The 16,733-nt window shown below is 35.5% G+C and overlaps 1 protein-coding gene across 2 annotated transcripts in view; it reads left to right on the plus strand.

Annotated features, from left to right (window-relative positions):
• FGF12 (fibroblast growth factor 12) overlaps positions 1 to 16,733 on the plus strand; it is a 560,969-nt gene that overhangs the window by 534,356 nt on the left and 9,880 nt on the right. For both annotated transcript variants that reach the window (XM_029213630.1, XM_029213629.1), the window contains one exon: positions 7,649 to 7,847. In XM_029213630.1, coding sequence (XP_029069463.1) covers positions 7,649 to 7,847 — 199 coding nt within the window. The remainder of the gene's footprint in view (positions 1 to 7,648; positions 7,848 to 16,733) is intronic.

Raw genomic sequence — 16,733 nt, forward strand, 5'->3', positions numbered from 1 at the left:
TGTAGAAACTTTTCAAGTTAATGATGTCAGAGTCTTCTATGGAAAAGAATTAATCTCAAATAATTGTGTAGGTCTTCAAAGAGCTTGCACATAGGTTATGTAATTTGATCTCTATAGCCCCATGAGTCTATAGTACAATAGAGGAAGTTGAGGTTCAGTGAGGTTAACTGATTTGCCAAAGGTCACTTTGACAGTTTGGAAAATTATTAATGGATAATAAACCAGAAATTTAGAGACTCCAAATGGTTTTCCAGAAAATAATTTATTGTGTATTTCTTCATGTGTTATGGGCAATTCTCTTTTTCTATTCTCTTCATTTTATGTTTTGATATTATTATTATTATAGGAAATTACAAATGGTTAGTTTTAAATTATGCAGTTTTATAAGCACTATTTATAAATAAAACATATAATCATGTGCATTACATAATGGACTGCAATAAAAAATGACAAGTAGAATAAATGAGTTGGAGAAAGGATGGAAAATATTTTTTGTGAATAAATTATTTGATCCAAAAGTGTTATATTTTCATCATGAACAAAATTTGTCTGCAACCTATGAATGAATGATTGTTATTGGTATAAAACTTTCATGCATTATATGTTAGCTAATTATATGGGAAAAACTTGATTTTAAAAGAAGGACAATGATTTTGAGAAGTAATATTTATCATTTTACTTAACCTTCACCACATGCTTTGACTCTTCTACTGTGGATTTTTTAATGAGAAATATAACATACATAAATAAGTGCACAAACTGTATAGAACTCGATGAATTTTCATAAAGTGAACACACACGTGTAGCTAGCTACCAGATCAAGAAATACATCATTGCCAGCACCCAAGAGTCCTCCCCTTGCTTCATCTTACTAATTACCCTCCCTGAACAAAGTTATTGCTTTCCTGAGTTCTACAGTAGATTAGTTTTACCTGCTTTTGAGCTTTATATAATTGAAATAATATAGCAAGTAGCTGTATTTATTGTTTGGTTTATTTTTTTCCACATTATGTTGGTGAGAATCATCCAGATTATTGCTTATAGTTGTAGTTTGTTTATTCTCACTGCTCTATAGTATCTTATTGTCAGAATATGTTACATATCCAATCTACTACTGATGGTCATTTCAGTTGTCTCCATTTTGGGGCTCTTATGAATAGTGCTACTATGACCATTCTTGTACACGTCTTTTAGGGGATAGATAGTTAGAGATAGATAGATTGATTAATAAATAGATAGCCTGATAGGTTTCATTGGGTATAAATCCAGAAGTAGAATTGTTGAATTATAGGATACACTTGTATTTATCAATACTGCCAAACAGCTTTTCAGAGTGGTTTTACCAATTTGTTCTACCGTCATTTACATATGAGAGGTCCAGTTGCTCCACATCCTTTCCAACACTTGGCATTATCTATTATCTCATTTTAGCTATACTTGAATGTAACCCGTGATGGATTTTTCCAGCTTTATTGAGGTAGAGTTGGCAATTAAAAATTGTACAGCTTGATGATTTGATCTACATATACAGTGTGAAATACTCATCACAATCAAACTAATTAACATATCCATAGCTACCTTTTTCTTTCTGTTTTTGGTTTTTTTTGTGTGTGTGGTGAGACACTATCCTATGATCCAGGAATCCCACTTAGGAATATATCCAAAAAAATGAAGTCAGGATCTTGAAGAAATGTCTGCATCCCAATGTTTATTTCAGCATTATTCAATAGCCAAGATATGGAAGCAACCTAAGCACTAGTCAACAGACGATTAAAAAAACGTGATATACATATATCTATATATAGATATATATAATTCAACCTTAAAAAGAAGGAAATCCTGCCATTTGCTACAACATGGCAGGTATTAGACAAAGTGAAATAAATGAGATGCAGAAAGACAAATATGTGGAATTTAGATGTTTGGAATCTAAAGTAGGCAAACTCATAGAAGCAGAGGGTAGAGTGATAGTTACCTGGGGGAGGGAGAAATGGAGAGATGTTGGTTAAGGGGTACAAAGTTTTAGTTATGCAAGATGAATTAGTTTTGGAGAGCTCATGTACAAGAATGCGACTATAGTTAACAATATTATATTGTATACTTGAAATTTGCTAAAAGAGCAGATCTTAAATGTCTTCACCAAATTTTTAAATGTGAAAATTATTGCCCCTACTTTATAGATGATAAAACAAGGATATATCAAAATTAAATAGCACATCCAAAATTATGCAGCTAAAGAAACAGAATCAAGGCTGTCACTCAGCTCTATCTTATCACATAGTCTTTGCTGTTTCCTTAAAATATTTTTATTATTTACTTCAACAAGAATAAATTGAGTGCTAAATATGCTGGACTTCCTAATAAGCACTGATGAGGAACATGTCTTTGTGAGCAAAAGCTTGCAGTGTATAGGACAGGAGCAAGAAAAACCATCATGACACAAGGCAAAGTGCATTAAATACACTTTGGGAAAAAAAAAGTAAATACCATGAGAAGCTAAAGGAGGGAAAATTCACAATAACCTGCAATAACTGAGAAAAACATTTGCCATTATTTTATTGGATAGAGAATTAGAGAGGATAGTTGAACAAAGTACAATTTGAGGGTTAAGAGGTGTGAGCATGTCGAGGAATTAGTATGTGATGAAAACACTGTTGGCAGTGATAGTCAACCATGAAGGAAATATAACATTTTATCCATACAGCCATCAAATTCCCTAAATTTCTGTCTCCTTATTCCTCATGATACTTATATCTAAAGGAGAATGCCATTCAAATAGGGGTGGGGTGGGCCAAGACTGGCACAGTTAGAGGCTGGCTAAGAAGGCAGTGTCTCATTCTTGTGCAGTGACGGAGCCTAAGACTGATGGGAGAATCCAGAACCTGAGTAGGTTATCAGTGCTCTAAGTGCAGAGAGAAGAACAGGAAGAAATACGGGAGAGGGATCAAGGTAGAGTATGAAGCTATGAAGTTGGGGATCAGCGAGAAGAATTCTGGAGAGAGTAGATTAGAATCAGATGGATGGGGAGGGATTGAAAAGGGTCCTGAGTGCTGGTCTTGAGCTTAAGTGATGTTCCATTATTCACTCATCATCTGGAATGAAATGGGTGGGTGATCCAACTTTCCAAGACAAGGCTAGGGTGAATAGGCATTTGGAATGTGAGAAGAATTGGTCATATAATGACTTGTACAATGCTAGAACAACAAGTTGTGCAAATGCTGCTAAAAAAGTGAGTGCTCAAAATTAATTTCAAAACACTATCAAAGGTCATATTCTGCTGAAATTAAGGTCAGTTTAAGTTGAACAAATTAAAGATTTGGAAAGATTTTAGAGTAATAAATGTGAAAAATAAACCTAGCATTTCACATACTTACACACATGATGTGCATGTGGGTGTGTTTCTGTTTCATCAACAAACGTTTATTCTATAAGCCTTGCTATGTACCTACATGGAACTGAGCACTCAGGATTATAGATATAAGTAAATACTATTCATGAGATGCAACATGACTACTAGTTAGTTTTACAAAAGGAAAAATAACCCTCCTTATACTAGTTATTTACTCTGCTTTCATGATATGTCCTGGATTGAGATAGTCTAGGATTTTGTCACCTTGTCTCAAAGCCTGCCTATCTCCATTACACTTTAGAGTTATTACCATTCTGAACATAATTTTTATAACCTCAGAACCTCTTCTGAATATATGTGATTGCCCAAGTCTTTGCCAAAGATTTTTAAAATGTATGTGTATATGTTGTTTTAGCTATAGTAGGAACAATCTATGTAGGATAAAGCTTAACTTATGGCATAGGGTCCTGGATGCTGGAGCAGATATAATCATCTATGACAAAAACACAGAATTAAATGTCTAGTTACATGACTGATTGTATTTTCCTTGCTATAAGAAAAAAATAATAATGCATTGGAGTTTTTGTAAAAATTCTATAAGCTTACAGCATGCTTTCATATCCATCCTATTATTTTCCTTAAAATAACTTAATTTGCAGTTGAAAATATGAAATTCAAAGAAGTTTAACCACTTTCCTAAAGTCACACAGCTATTATGTATGGATCCAGAAGCAAAACCCTGATTTTTCTACTCCAAGTAGAGGATTCTTGATTTCTCATTACACACATAGAGTGATAGTAGCAAGTATATTGTAAATTCTTTGATGCCCAACTTTATATTGAAATTGTTGAACATCTTGTAAAGGTTGCACTTAGAATGATCGTCCAAGCTGGCTCGGTGTTCTTAAAGTTTTCCTCCCCATTTCTAGGAAGTTGGCCGTGCCCCACAGAAGTGCCTGCACTAAGCTTTTGCCATTTTTTTCCTCCTGAAATGTTTTTCCCTGGCCGGGTATTATCAATTGCCTCATTTCTGAATTCTGACTCTGCATAGCCCCTTTAAAATATTAAATGGGATACTTCACTTGACTTTTTATATCTGATTATCACCTGGATACTATATCTGGGATCCCCATTCGCCAACTCAGAATTTCAAGGCTCAATCCTTACCTAATGCTATCCCTGACTCATGCTCCCAGGACTTCAGTCCCTGCCCAATTTTCTGGACTTTCGCTCTTCTAGGAGCAGACTTTAAACAATTGTGAAACTGAATGGAAACCTACGAGTTCACTATTTATTAAATAAAAATGTTACTTTCATATGTATAAAAGGCAGCATAGTAATTATACCTGGTGGGCATGGTTGTGATGATGGCTTGCCTCCAATCAACAGCTTGGTACCAAAAGTAGGCTTGGTTAAGTAGTAAGGAAGCATTGTGTGGCATTGGAAAAAGTACTGAACCAGCAGCCCAGGGTCTGGATCTGCCTCTAATATACTATGACTCACAAAACAATTATTTAACTATCAAGGGCTTCTGTTACTTTGTTAAATAAGGGCAGTAAGCAGCTTTCTATCTACAAATTTTCATATTTCTGTGAGGTATACTTATAAGTAAATAGGTATTACACGTATGATAAGATGTATTTATACACACAATTCCTTGCCCCATATATTTCTCCCACCTTCTATTATGAGGTCTGAAGTCTTATATATAGAATTTATTCATTGAACTTTGAAGAGTCCCTTAGCATCTAGAGTTCATTAATATCGAGCTAGACCTAGAAACAAAAGCTTTGAGATTTGGATTAGTTTGTTTTAAAAAGTATAACTAATAAAATCTGTGCTAAATTTTTAGCTTTTTCAGATCTTTTTAACCTAGTCCTAGAAGGAAACCAGAACTTTTAGATTATCTTATAAATTTAATCAGAATCACTTTGATTCCTATACTTGGCAATGGTCAAACTCTGTCCTAATAATATTGAGACAAGGTCATAGGACAGCCCATTGTTCAGCACATAGGACCACAAATTAGGATTTTTGTGTTGCCAGACAAGGAATATGCAGTAGTTTCATTTTTTCCCCTTACTTTCTCTAGTTACTTCATTTATCTGATTCCTCATTTTTTATTGAGAAATAATTCACATGCCGTAAAATTCCTGTTTTTACACTATATGCTTCAATGGTTTTGTTCATACAGCTGTGCAATCTAATCCCAGGAAACTTCCGTCTCTCCAAAACAGCCATCACTTCCCGTTTACCCATCTCCTCAGCCCTTGGCAACCACTAATCTATGTTTTGTCTCTGGAGTTGCCTGTTCTGGATATTTCGTATACATTGGATCATGCAACATGTGACCTTTTGTATCTGGCTTCTTCCACTTAGCATAATGTTTTTGAGGTTCATCTGTGTTGTCACATGAATCAGTACTCCATCCTTTTTAATAGCTATCTAATATTTCATTGTATGGATATATCACATTTGTTCATCCATTGATAGATGTTTGAATTGTTTCCACATTATGAATAATGCTGCTATGAATATTTGTGTACAAGTTCACACGTGGAGATATATTTTCAATTCTCATATGTATGTACCTAGAAGTAGAATTGCTAGATCATATGGTAACTGTATGTTTAACCTTTTGTGGAATTGCCAAACTATGTCCCACAGCTGCTGCATTATTTACCTTTTTACTAGCTAGGTATGAGGATTGTAGTTTCTCTAAACCCTCAGCAACACTTTTTATTGTCCATCTTTTTTGATATGGCCATCATAGCAGATGTGAAATGGTACCACATAGTCAATTGTTTCTCTGGTTCTTAAGCCACTAAGTTTACTTAAAACTGAGAGTATTCTGTGACATCATATTTTTATTATCAATATAATTATTATTATTGAAATATTATTATTATTACTACTATTATTATTTTAATGGGTACAACCACCTTTCCATCTCCCGTCCCATATTTTTTGTCTCATTTTTTTGGGTCTATAACTTTTGAACCATTTAAAATCAACAGAGTCCTTTCAGCAGTTTCTTTATCCTTGAAGACCTTCATCTGTGTCCACAGATGCATCACCGTAGCTCCCTGGAAGTGAAGCCAGGGGATTAGTCTGCAAGAATCACCTCCAAGGACATGGTTTCAACAGCTTTAGTCCCACATATTCCTCAATAACTTAACTCCAGGTGTAACTGCATTAAATCACTGGGGCCTTTCATTGAAAGGGTTACAAGGAAGAGATTCTTCTAGCACTTAGTGAAGACGGCAGTGACTATTGTGAATACGTTTGACATGTAGGATTCTTATTTACTTGTAGCTGATAAGATGCTATCACATTTGTTTTTCTTCAGCTTTTCTTTGAAGGGGAGGAATTTCTTCTTTCCATGAAATACATTTTGTTCATTTGACATGTTAGCATTTGTTTTTATTGTATTGATTATAAAATCTCATTGTAAGTCACTGAACAAGACTCAGGCAGAAAAGGTGAACTTGAGAGGCAGTGATTGTGAAGCAATAAATGTGGGTTCTGGCATTGATGCAGTAATTTTGCTGTTGTTGTTTAACTTTGTATTAATCATATAACCTTTTGGTTGTCTCACTTATCAAATGGTGAAGGTGAGGTAGAGGACTTTTAAGGTTCCTTCTTGAACTAAAACTCTCATATGTTTCACTGGAGATCATACAGTATAGTAGTAAAATTTTTCTACTACTTTTTCCTGATATTTTTACCTGAAATTTTAATTACTAAGTAAAAAAAAAAAAGTTTCAAAGAAATTAACAGGAAAGTTACTGACGTTAAGCAAAGAGGTAGTATACTAGTGATTTTATGGAACAAGCTTTGAGTATTTCATAGATTTGTGAACACATAGGGTAGGGTAGTCCCTTCAAAAATGTCTGCTGAGCCTGTGTGTGCCATGATTGTGTTATATTTTGATTCCCAGGGTTACATTTTACATGCTAAGGGCCACAAAAATGCACAATGGCTATTCTCTTAAATTTAAAAAACATTAAACTGAGATCAGAGCGTGGACATGGGCACAGTCTTGAGTGATATTAACCGAAGAAATTATTCAAGCCTGACAGTGTTCTGTGGAGTAAGGTTGTTTAGAAAGGAAATCTCGTTTCTTGATTTTGTATGATAAATCTTTAAACCAAATGCTAATAGAAATTATGTGCAATTATTTCTCATTTTTTCTTAACAGAGAACCTATATTTCAGGCTCATTGGATTTAAATATTTGCTGATTCATTATTAAATCCTTTCTCTCTTTTGTATCTTCTTTTTTTTTTTTTTTCTGCAGGATGTTTTCACTCCAGAATGCAAATTTAAGGAATCTGTGTTTGAAAACTACTATGTGATCTATTCTTCCACACTGTACCGTCAGCAAGAATCAGGCCGAGCATGGTTTCTGGGACTCAATAAGGAAGGTCAAATTATGAAGGGGAACAGAGTGAAGAAAACCAAGCCCTCATCACATTTTGTACCAAAACCTATTGAAGGTACAAGACAAGCTTCTTTTCTTTAGACCCTGACCTGTGTGTTGATGCCAGTTCTGCCCCTTTTCCTTTCACTCAGTAGATTGTTTGTCATACAACAGATCAGAACAAAGATTCAGAAAACACAATAGTACCTCTTCCTATCAAAAAATAAAATTCCATTAAAAATACTTGACACTTAGAAAACACTGCTTGAATATGGAGGCTAGCAAGTTCTTGAAAGTAGAAAAACAGTGGTAGTGACCATTTGGAATGTAATTTCCTTCTTTATTGAACACAATAATTTAATTTCTCAGGCTACACTCTTGAAAAAACCAATAGTACTATTATAATGCTTTAAAGTTTTTACAAGTCTTTTAGAAATATGTTTATATCCTAATTTCTACATCTTTGTGAACAAATCTCAAAATATAATGTATTAATTTTTATTTGTATTTTTTAAGGAAAGAAAATAATATTCAATTTACTGTGCTAATAAATATTACAGTTTTAAAATTTTATCCCTCTTAACTGAGCCTGTAACTTCCCCTCCCTTGCTCATTTAATATAGTGTTCATTTATTTCAACTGATCAGTGGAATAAATAATTTCATGCTGAGGAAACCCATTTTTGGCAACTTGTTCCCTAAGCAGGATGAGAATCTCCCATTGAGGTAACCACATTTACTGTATTCAGTCAAGCTTTTTAATACAGGCTAAGAAAGCAGCAGTGGAGTGGACATTTACCAACATAACACTCTTCTCTAAAAGTTACATTATAATCTCTTAAGACATTAGTTCAGCTTCCTCATCCAAAGAAATGAGAAAATTGAGGCAGTGCATTGCTATTCTGTGATTTAGCCAGGCTTACTGTCCCCTAAATATCTATAAGGTATGGTCAAGTCCACCAGTGTAGGGACACAGTGCCTGCTGCAGATTACCTATGACTGAAACAGTCAGCAAACATTTGTTAAATCAATACTATGTTCAAAGCACTGGGGGGAAATGTGACATTCAAAATTCCTAGTCTTTCTCAAGCCTCCCCTCACACCTTGTGCTTTTAACCACACAAAACAGAACTTTCTTCTGTTCTACATTTTTACTACTTGTAATACATTTTTACTATTTTGAGCTTTATGTACTTTTTTTTTTTTTTGCCCTTCTGTCCTCAAAATTTCCATTCATGTGCCTGGAGAATGCCTATCAGTCCTTGTAAAGAATTAATTCAAGAGTTAATACTTCTATGACGGCCTCCCTGACTTTCTTCAAGTAGAATTAAATATTCTGTCACCTTATTATTGTATCTTGTTCTCTCTTCTAGAAATTATCACATTGTATTAAATTCACCTATTTACCACTCTGTCTCTTCTTATCCATAATTAGATCACTTGTTAAATGACAGAATGTTTTATTTTTCTCATATCTCCTTGTATCTCGTACAATATGTGGCATATCATAAGGAGATATCCAATAATCATTGTCAATTGAATAAGTGAACAAGTGAATGAACAAATGAACACATAGGTTAAGTATAAAGACAAAGAAGAACTATATTCTCCAGGAAACGTTATAATATTCTTGGAGATATGAAGTATGTTTACTAATGGCAGTAGTATAATGTAAAAAGTGATGGACTAAATGTTGCCGGAAATGATATTGGGATTTATAGAAAGAGCCAGCACTTCCACCAAAAGGAAGATATTGGAAAGTTGATACTGAAACATACCTTCAGGGCTAGGTCAGGCTCAGAACATTTGAGATGAGGTAGACAAAAACACTCCAGGTGCAGAGTGAGTAAACTATTAAAACTATTGCACCATTTTTATTTGTGCATTTAACTTGTTTTTTTGTTGTTGTAATAAAAGTAGTGCATGCTCATTAACAATTTTTGGAAAATTCAGGAGAGTATAAAGGAAAAGTAAAAAATCCTTGTGTTTTGTTTATTCCTTTTATGAATAATGCATTTCATACTAAATCCCTCCCCCCCCCAAAAAAAGAAGAAACACCTGTAACGTACCCTCCTGATCATGACTTCTGTCTGCATTTTGGCTAATCAAGCTTCTTCTTGGGTCTGTATGATCATGTACATATTTCTAAGAGAAATGTATACAATTACCATGTTCCGAGTTTGAGAGCTGCCTTAATTCTTCATATTTGCTGCATTTCAGTACAAATGTGGGAAAAGAAAACCAGACATTCCTAGTTGTATATGTTAGAATTAGGTTTGGTTGTGTACAACACAAAACCCATGTTAAGAGCAGCTTAATCATACAAAGTTTTATTGTCTCACAAACCAAATCTAGAAACCTGCTGTCCAGGGCTGGTTCTGCGGCTCTGCAATTGTTAGCGACCTTGGCTATGTCCAGCTTTGAGTGCCACTCTCGTTTTGTTTTTGTTTTTCAAATAGCTCTGCCTTTTCCCCAGTCGTGATGGCGATGTCATTTTGAATGTCAGGATTCCCAAAATTAAGCTCCGTCAGTGTGAGGATCTTTAAGTCATGCACTGGTTGCATGATAATAATAACCCACCAGCCCCTTTCCCTTCACAGCTTTACCCTCCATCCTGTGTTTAGAACATAGGCAGTGTTAATAAGGGGTTGCAAGGGCATCTATTCAGACAGATGGATGGACTTGATATTTAAACCCATTACCACGTACATTGCACATCAACCTTTACTTACCCTCCCCTGGAATTTAAGACAACAGTGCAGGCTTCACCATTCCCAGTTTTGTCCATTCAGAGCATTGTTCACACCACAGATAAGTAACTCCCCCAGATTTAATTGTCTGGATGGTGACCTCCCCCTTTAGCTTCAGATACACCAGCCAAATACTGTCTGACAAAGAACAAGAAACAATCTCTGCCTTTTCTCCTCCCTCCTCCTTCAAGGAGTTCATTGCTCAGCTCTTGCAAGTGGTTGGATATTCAGAATCTAGTTCCTTCCCCCTGAAAAGAATGTGTGCGCTTTCCAAGATTTAAGCTTCAAGAACTTAATCCTGGAGTGAGAAATACATTTCCAAAGTGAAATTAGTAAACATCAATTGCAAGCCATCGCTACAGAAATATTAAACTTGGACTAAAGGAACACCTAACCAGTTTCTACCAATTTATTTTCTAGTGGGAAGATAAGACTAACACAACATGCACATACACTCACACACCTTTAGGACAGTTACAGATTACCCTTTCTGTCTGTTAGAACTGTTGCTTCAAGCTAATAGAACCTAATTGAAGTCTCAGCAGTATATAATGTAGATCATTGGTTCCCAAACATCAGTATCAAAACCACCTGAAGTGGTTTTAAAAGCTACCAATTCTCAGATCAAATCTCCATAGGATTCTGATTTTATTGTCCAAGTTATTTTGATGGCAACCAGGTTTGAGACTCAGTGTTCTAAACTGAATTTGCTGTTTCAGTGCTCATTTTGATCCAGTCTGGCCGTAGGCCATTATTTAAATGTATTCAAATTAGTATGATCTATATATTGGACTAAGCCTAATCCAATACAGAGAAAATTGTCACTCTGACACCATGGAATTAAATATATTAAACACATTAATATATTTAATTACCTTTCCTACTGCTATTAGGATGGTTGTACTTCAGTGCTGGGTTAAATTACTATATGGAGTTAGTGGAGGTAACACCAACTATTGTACCACATTGATCACTAAGAAAGAGTTACTTGATAGTAATCAATTAGTCAAGGATAAACAAATGTCTGATTCTTCTAATAAAAATTTTACCAATGATTTGCTAAGTAATTTTGCAAAAATAATTTTTTACTTCAACCTAGGTAATCTCTGGAGATGTAACTGATTATAAATTCCATCTATTTCACAGGAATAATATGAAGATTGGCATTGTAAGAAAGTTGGGTCTCTCAAATCTGTCAGATCGATGCAAAGAGCCTTTTTCATTTTCCCTTGGAAATTGTGTTACTGTGTTATGTACTAGAGAAAGGCTGTGAGGCGTGGTATTGAATAAAGTATTAGAGACAATGAAAATTGAATTTGGAGGGAAAATAATAATTTCTTCAAAACCTTTGTACTAAAACACCAAAGAAGTGAATAAATCAGGGGTCCTGATTTTGTAAAACTCCTATCAGGAAGATACTAATGGCAAATTATTTTATTTTATTTTATTTTTTGCGTTACGCGGGCCTCTCACTGTTGTGGCCTCTCCCGTCGCGGAGCACAGGCTCCGGACGCGCAGGCCCAGCGGCCATGGCTCACGAGCCCAACTGCTCCGCGGCATGCGGGATCCCCCCGGACCGGGGCACGAACCCGTGTCCCCTGCATCGGCAGGCGGACTCTCAACCACTGCACCACGAGGGAAGCCCTGGCAAATTACTTTGATGTTTTTATTTCAGTTAACTTGAAAGAGAACTAGACGGTTTGTTTTCCAAAATCCTCTTTTGGACCCAACCATACTAAAAGACAAAAACAGAAAGATGGAGTAAAAACATACTTTTGATGCTCTTGAATGTTTCTATTACAGAAAAGATAATAGCAGCATCTCTCTCTCCACCTTTTGAGTTTGGGATCTCTGCCAGCCTGTGACACCTTCTTTCCCCAAACCAGTTAACTCATTCAAAGCAGCTTTTTCCTGGCTTTGAATTTAGTCTTTAATAAAGCCCTCCTACCTCTCCCTGACATATTCTTCTTCTATATCTATCTCTTGCACACAAATACTGCTTCTGATCTCTTTCTAAATGAAGATATAGATCTTTTTGTTCACAATGTCTCTTAACTCTTTATAATAAATATTTATGGCATACTGGGTGCATCCTTTTGACAATACGTTCTGAACCAGCACATAAAGTTCTGCTACAGTTCCAAAAGGGATTCTATGTGACATTAATTAAGGTGTGAAATTGCTTCCTGTTAATTTCTCACACCCTTCCATGATCTGCTATTAAGACAATTAAATTTCTTTAGTGGTCCATTAACTAACAGAGCAATCTAACCTTTCCACTTGGAGATTACAGAGGGCCAAGGAAAATTTGATTAAGTTGGTAGTAATAAAAATATTAGTCATATTTCATTCTTCTTTGATGGAAACTGATAGAGCCTGAAGGTTCTTTTCTTTGTTTTGTTTTATTTTTATTTTTTTCAATTGACAAGGAGATTTAGTGATTTCTGAGATATACATTTTAAATAACTAGAATTATGACTTATAACATTATACCAGAACATATAAGATTTTTAGAAATTTCATGTAATGTTTGAAACGTTTATATTAACATATTTCCATACAAATAACCCAAAGAAAGTTTAGTGTTAGTTGTTTTTGTTTGTCTGTTTGTTTTTATACTGCAGGTTCTTATTAGTCATCAATTTTATACACATCAGTCAATCCCATGTCAATCCCAATCGCCCAATTCATCACACCACCATCCCCACCCACCGCGGTTTTCACCCCTTGGTGTCCATGCGTTTGTTCTCTACATCTGTGTCTCAACTAGCATGAAGGTTCTTTATAAAGTGTCATTTATGAGTTTTATTAGAAACTGGAGTTATCTTCCCTCCATTTGGAAAACAGAATCTGTCAGCAACAACTACAATTGCCCTCCACTCAAGTTTTCCATCTCTCAATTCCAGAGTAATGTTGACACTTAAAGATTTACACCTAGTTCTTCCATAACTATCAGAATTTTCCATTTTTAAATGATTTACAAGAATCCAGCAGTAATATAAAAGTAATCATTAGTAGCAGTTGTACTACTTTACATTTGAATGATTTGTTGTTATTTTCAACATTCTTCCTTAACAGGGGTATCATTTGATAGTCACTGACATTTGGAAGGATGCAGATTAAAATTTCCAATTTTAAACATGAGGAAACTGAGTTTAAGAGAGGTTACATAACTCACCCAGGTCCATTCAGCTAGAAAGAAGCAAAACTAAGACAAGAACTGTTACCATTACCAAATACTGCTAGAGCGTCCAGCAAGCTGGTGAATGAGAATGACCATTGGGATTGGAACATACGTTCAACAGAGACTTGACTGGAGTGATTTCAGTGAAGTAGTGGGCACTAAGTCTAATTGGAGTAGATTCAAGTTATAACAGGAGGTAAAGAAAAGAAGAAAATAATATTAAATGACACTTCTGAGGAGTCCTGTTATAAAAGGGAGGTAGAGAAATGGGGCCCAAGGTGGAGAGAAACATGGTGGTTGCATGGTGAGGTTTATTTGTTTAAAACTGTTACAACGTATTTATAGACTGATGGGAGAGAAGTGAAAATTGCTATTATAGGAGAGAGGGTGACTGAATAACACTGACCAGCGGGGATGGGATCAAGGACACACATGGCAAGGGGAGGGCTAGATTTAAATAGAAACAGGAAGAGTTCATGCATTTTAACAAGCAGGGAGCCAGAACATGTATGAGCAGATGTGTGAGGGTTGGTAACTTTTGTGGTGGAAATATGAAAACTTTCTCTTCTGCATTTCTTTTCTAAGGGAAGTACAAAGCATGGTAGTTTATTGATGAAAAGGAAGGAAGGGAGGGAAGAAAGGAGGGAAGGATAAAGGGAGAGGGAGAAAAAGAGAAGAAAAGACAAGAAGAGAAGAAAAGAAGGCAAGCCTATTACCTGAGTCTGAGGAGGGTCTGAGGCAGTTTTCAAAGTTTGAGGAGGGAAGAGAAGTATGGAATAGTCACTTGGGAAGAATGAGAGAGGAAACTGGGTAGAAAAATGTAATAGGACTCCACGAACTGCTGAGCACCCCAGAGGTTTGGGGTGAAGACTTTGACTGAGACCAAGCAATTAAGTGTTGTTTTTCTCCAAACTCTTTAAACTATTTGGCTATACCCTTAGGGCAGGAACCCTGCAGCTAATCACACATGAATTTGAATGCAGATTTTGCCTGTGTCAGTGCACTACTTTCAAAGAACTACCCTTTTTGCTCTTCAGTTTCCTTTACTGTGAAAGAGGTCAATTAAAGTATCCACCTTTCAGGGTCACTTAAAATAAACGTACTGTATATAAAGCACAGATGTTTAGCAAGTGCTCAGTTAATATTAGCTATGATTAAGAGGACAGTGGCTACTTAGAAGGAGAATACCCCGGGATGGTACCTGAAACCTGGTTTATTATTGTTGTTTGATTTATAAATAACAGCAACCCCCGAGATGTCACTTTTTCATACTTTTTCTTAAGAAAGGCATTATTTTAGTTTAAGTTTTCTAAGAGAAATTTATGATAACTAACATAAAACTGATTGTTGAACATTAAAAGTTGCAAACAGGGAATCTGAGTTGTTATAATGGCAAGGGACGCCTGCCTATTCTGATAACTGCATTTGCAGCAGAGGTACCAGTGAAAGAATATAATGGAAAAATAGTAAGTGGAAAGCCTGCCCTGGAAAGACCCATAACTAATCTTACAAAGAGAGGATGGATTTATTTTTCATAAGACTTCAAAGCCCAGTGATATGTATTTGGCCCTTTTCTTTTCTAATGGCACAATCTTGCATTTAAAAGTAAAGCAAAAAATAAGTTGAGCAAATACCACATATTATTACAAGGTTGGTAGCTTATGGTCTTGTTATGACCAAGGGTAGCATTTTATTTGATAACAGGACTGCAGGGCTTTCTATAGAAAAATGGACCACTGCATCTCAGACAGCTGTGAAAATGACAGCCTTCACTACACCAAGTCACTAAGTGACTAGGGTCCATCATACGAGTGTGTTCCGTTCACATTAAAGGGATGAACTGGGGATTCCTAGCAGATGCTATGTCTTAAGGTAATACGTAACGTTGGCTGTGTTATCAGAAATCCGCGCTTGTCCTTGTGTCTGCAAATGAGGAAGAATATTCTCTCATGAAATCTCTACCTCATTCTTATTCTGAAAGCTGGGATAAATCCCTCTGCTTCAATATACTATAAATCAAGAAAAGTCAAAACATGAATAAAAGGAAACACTCAGAAGAAAAAGAAGACGTGAAGGAAGAAGGGGGGAGGGGGAAGAAGAGGAAGAAATGGAAACATATGTCAGAATAGAGGAAAAATAGAAAACTGATTTGAAGAAAGAGATCTAAAGAGCCATACTGCAATACTTCCCTTTTCAGAGCATTATCTCCTTTTTACCATTTATCCAAAACTATTATGATACCACATATGTTAGAATAAGAAAAATATTTATCTCAAAAACATTCTGTGGGCTGAAAAAAAGAGCAAGTATATTTTTTCATACTTTAAAGAGGAAAGAGGGCAAGAAATAGGATCAGGACAACCCAGAAGAGCCAAATGAAAGAGATATAATGTTGTGAATCATGAAAGTATTGCATTATCAGGACACTGAACATTCTTGAAATTTGGATATTGAAACTTCGTTGGAAAGATAGTATAAAATTAAATCAGAAAGAAACACAGGTAGAAACCAGTTCCATACCAACAGCTGGCCATTAAATCATGCCCACTGAAAGTAAAGCCTGTATCACAAGTGGAGCCCACAAGGTCCTGAATGAGAAATAGAGAGTTATATCCCAAGTTCCCCTCACTGGATTGGTTTCCAGTTGTTAAATCTGCAGTGGCACTGAACCTGAGTTTCTGTGAAACAGGTGTGCGGAGCTGGGAGGACAAGAATGATAGGGAGTTGGAATTTCTGTTTGTTTTTTCACTTTATTCTCAATTTGGAAATGACTCCTCATCAAAATAACTAGAATATCAAACTTTGCTCTCATAGCTATAGTGCCCCAGAATGCATAAAACAGAGCACTTGGGAAGAAAATATTCAAGGATTTTTAAAAACTTCTAAAGCATTGACTAAAAATTCTATTTTCTAATGAAATAATAGCTTATAGTAAAAGAAAGTGATGGAAAAGCCCCTACTTAAATAGCATTTTAGTCCTTTGAACTACTGCAAACCAAGAGACTAGGGTTCTTTGCAATTACTAATAA

This window comes from Monodon monoceros, unplaced genomic scaffold (genome assembly GCF_005190385.1).
Source record: "Monodon monoceros isolate NGI ecotype Baffin Bay Population unplaced genomic scaffold, NGI_Narwhal_1 Super_Scaffold_11, whole genome shotgun sequence".
NCBI classification, from domain to species: Eukaryota; Metazoa; Chordata; class Mammalia; order Artiodactyla; family Monodontidae; genus Monodon; species Monodon monoceros.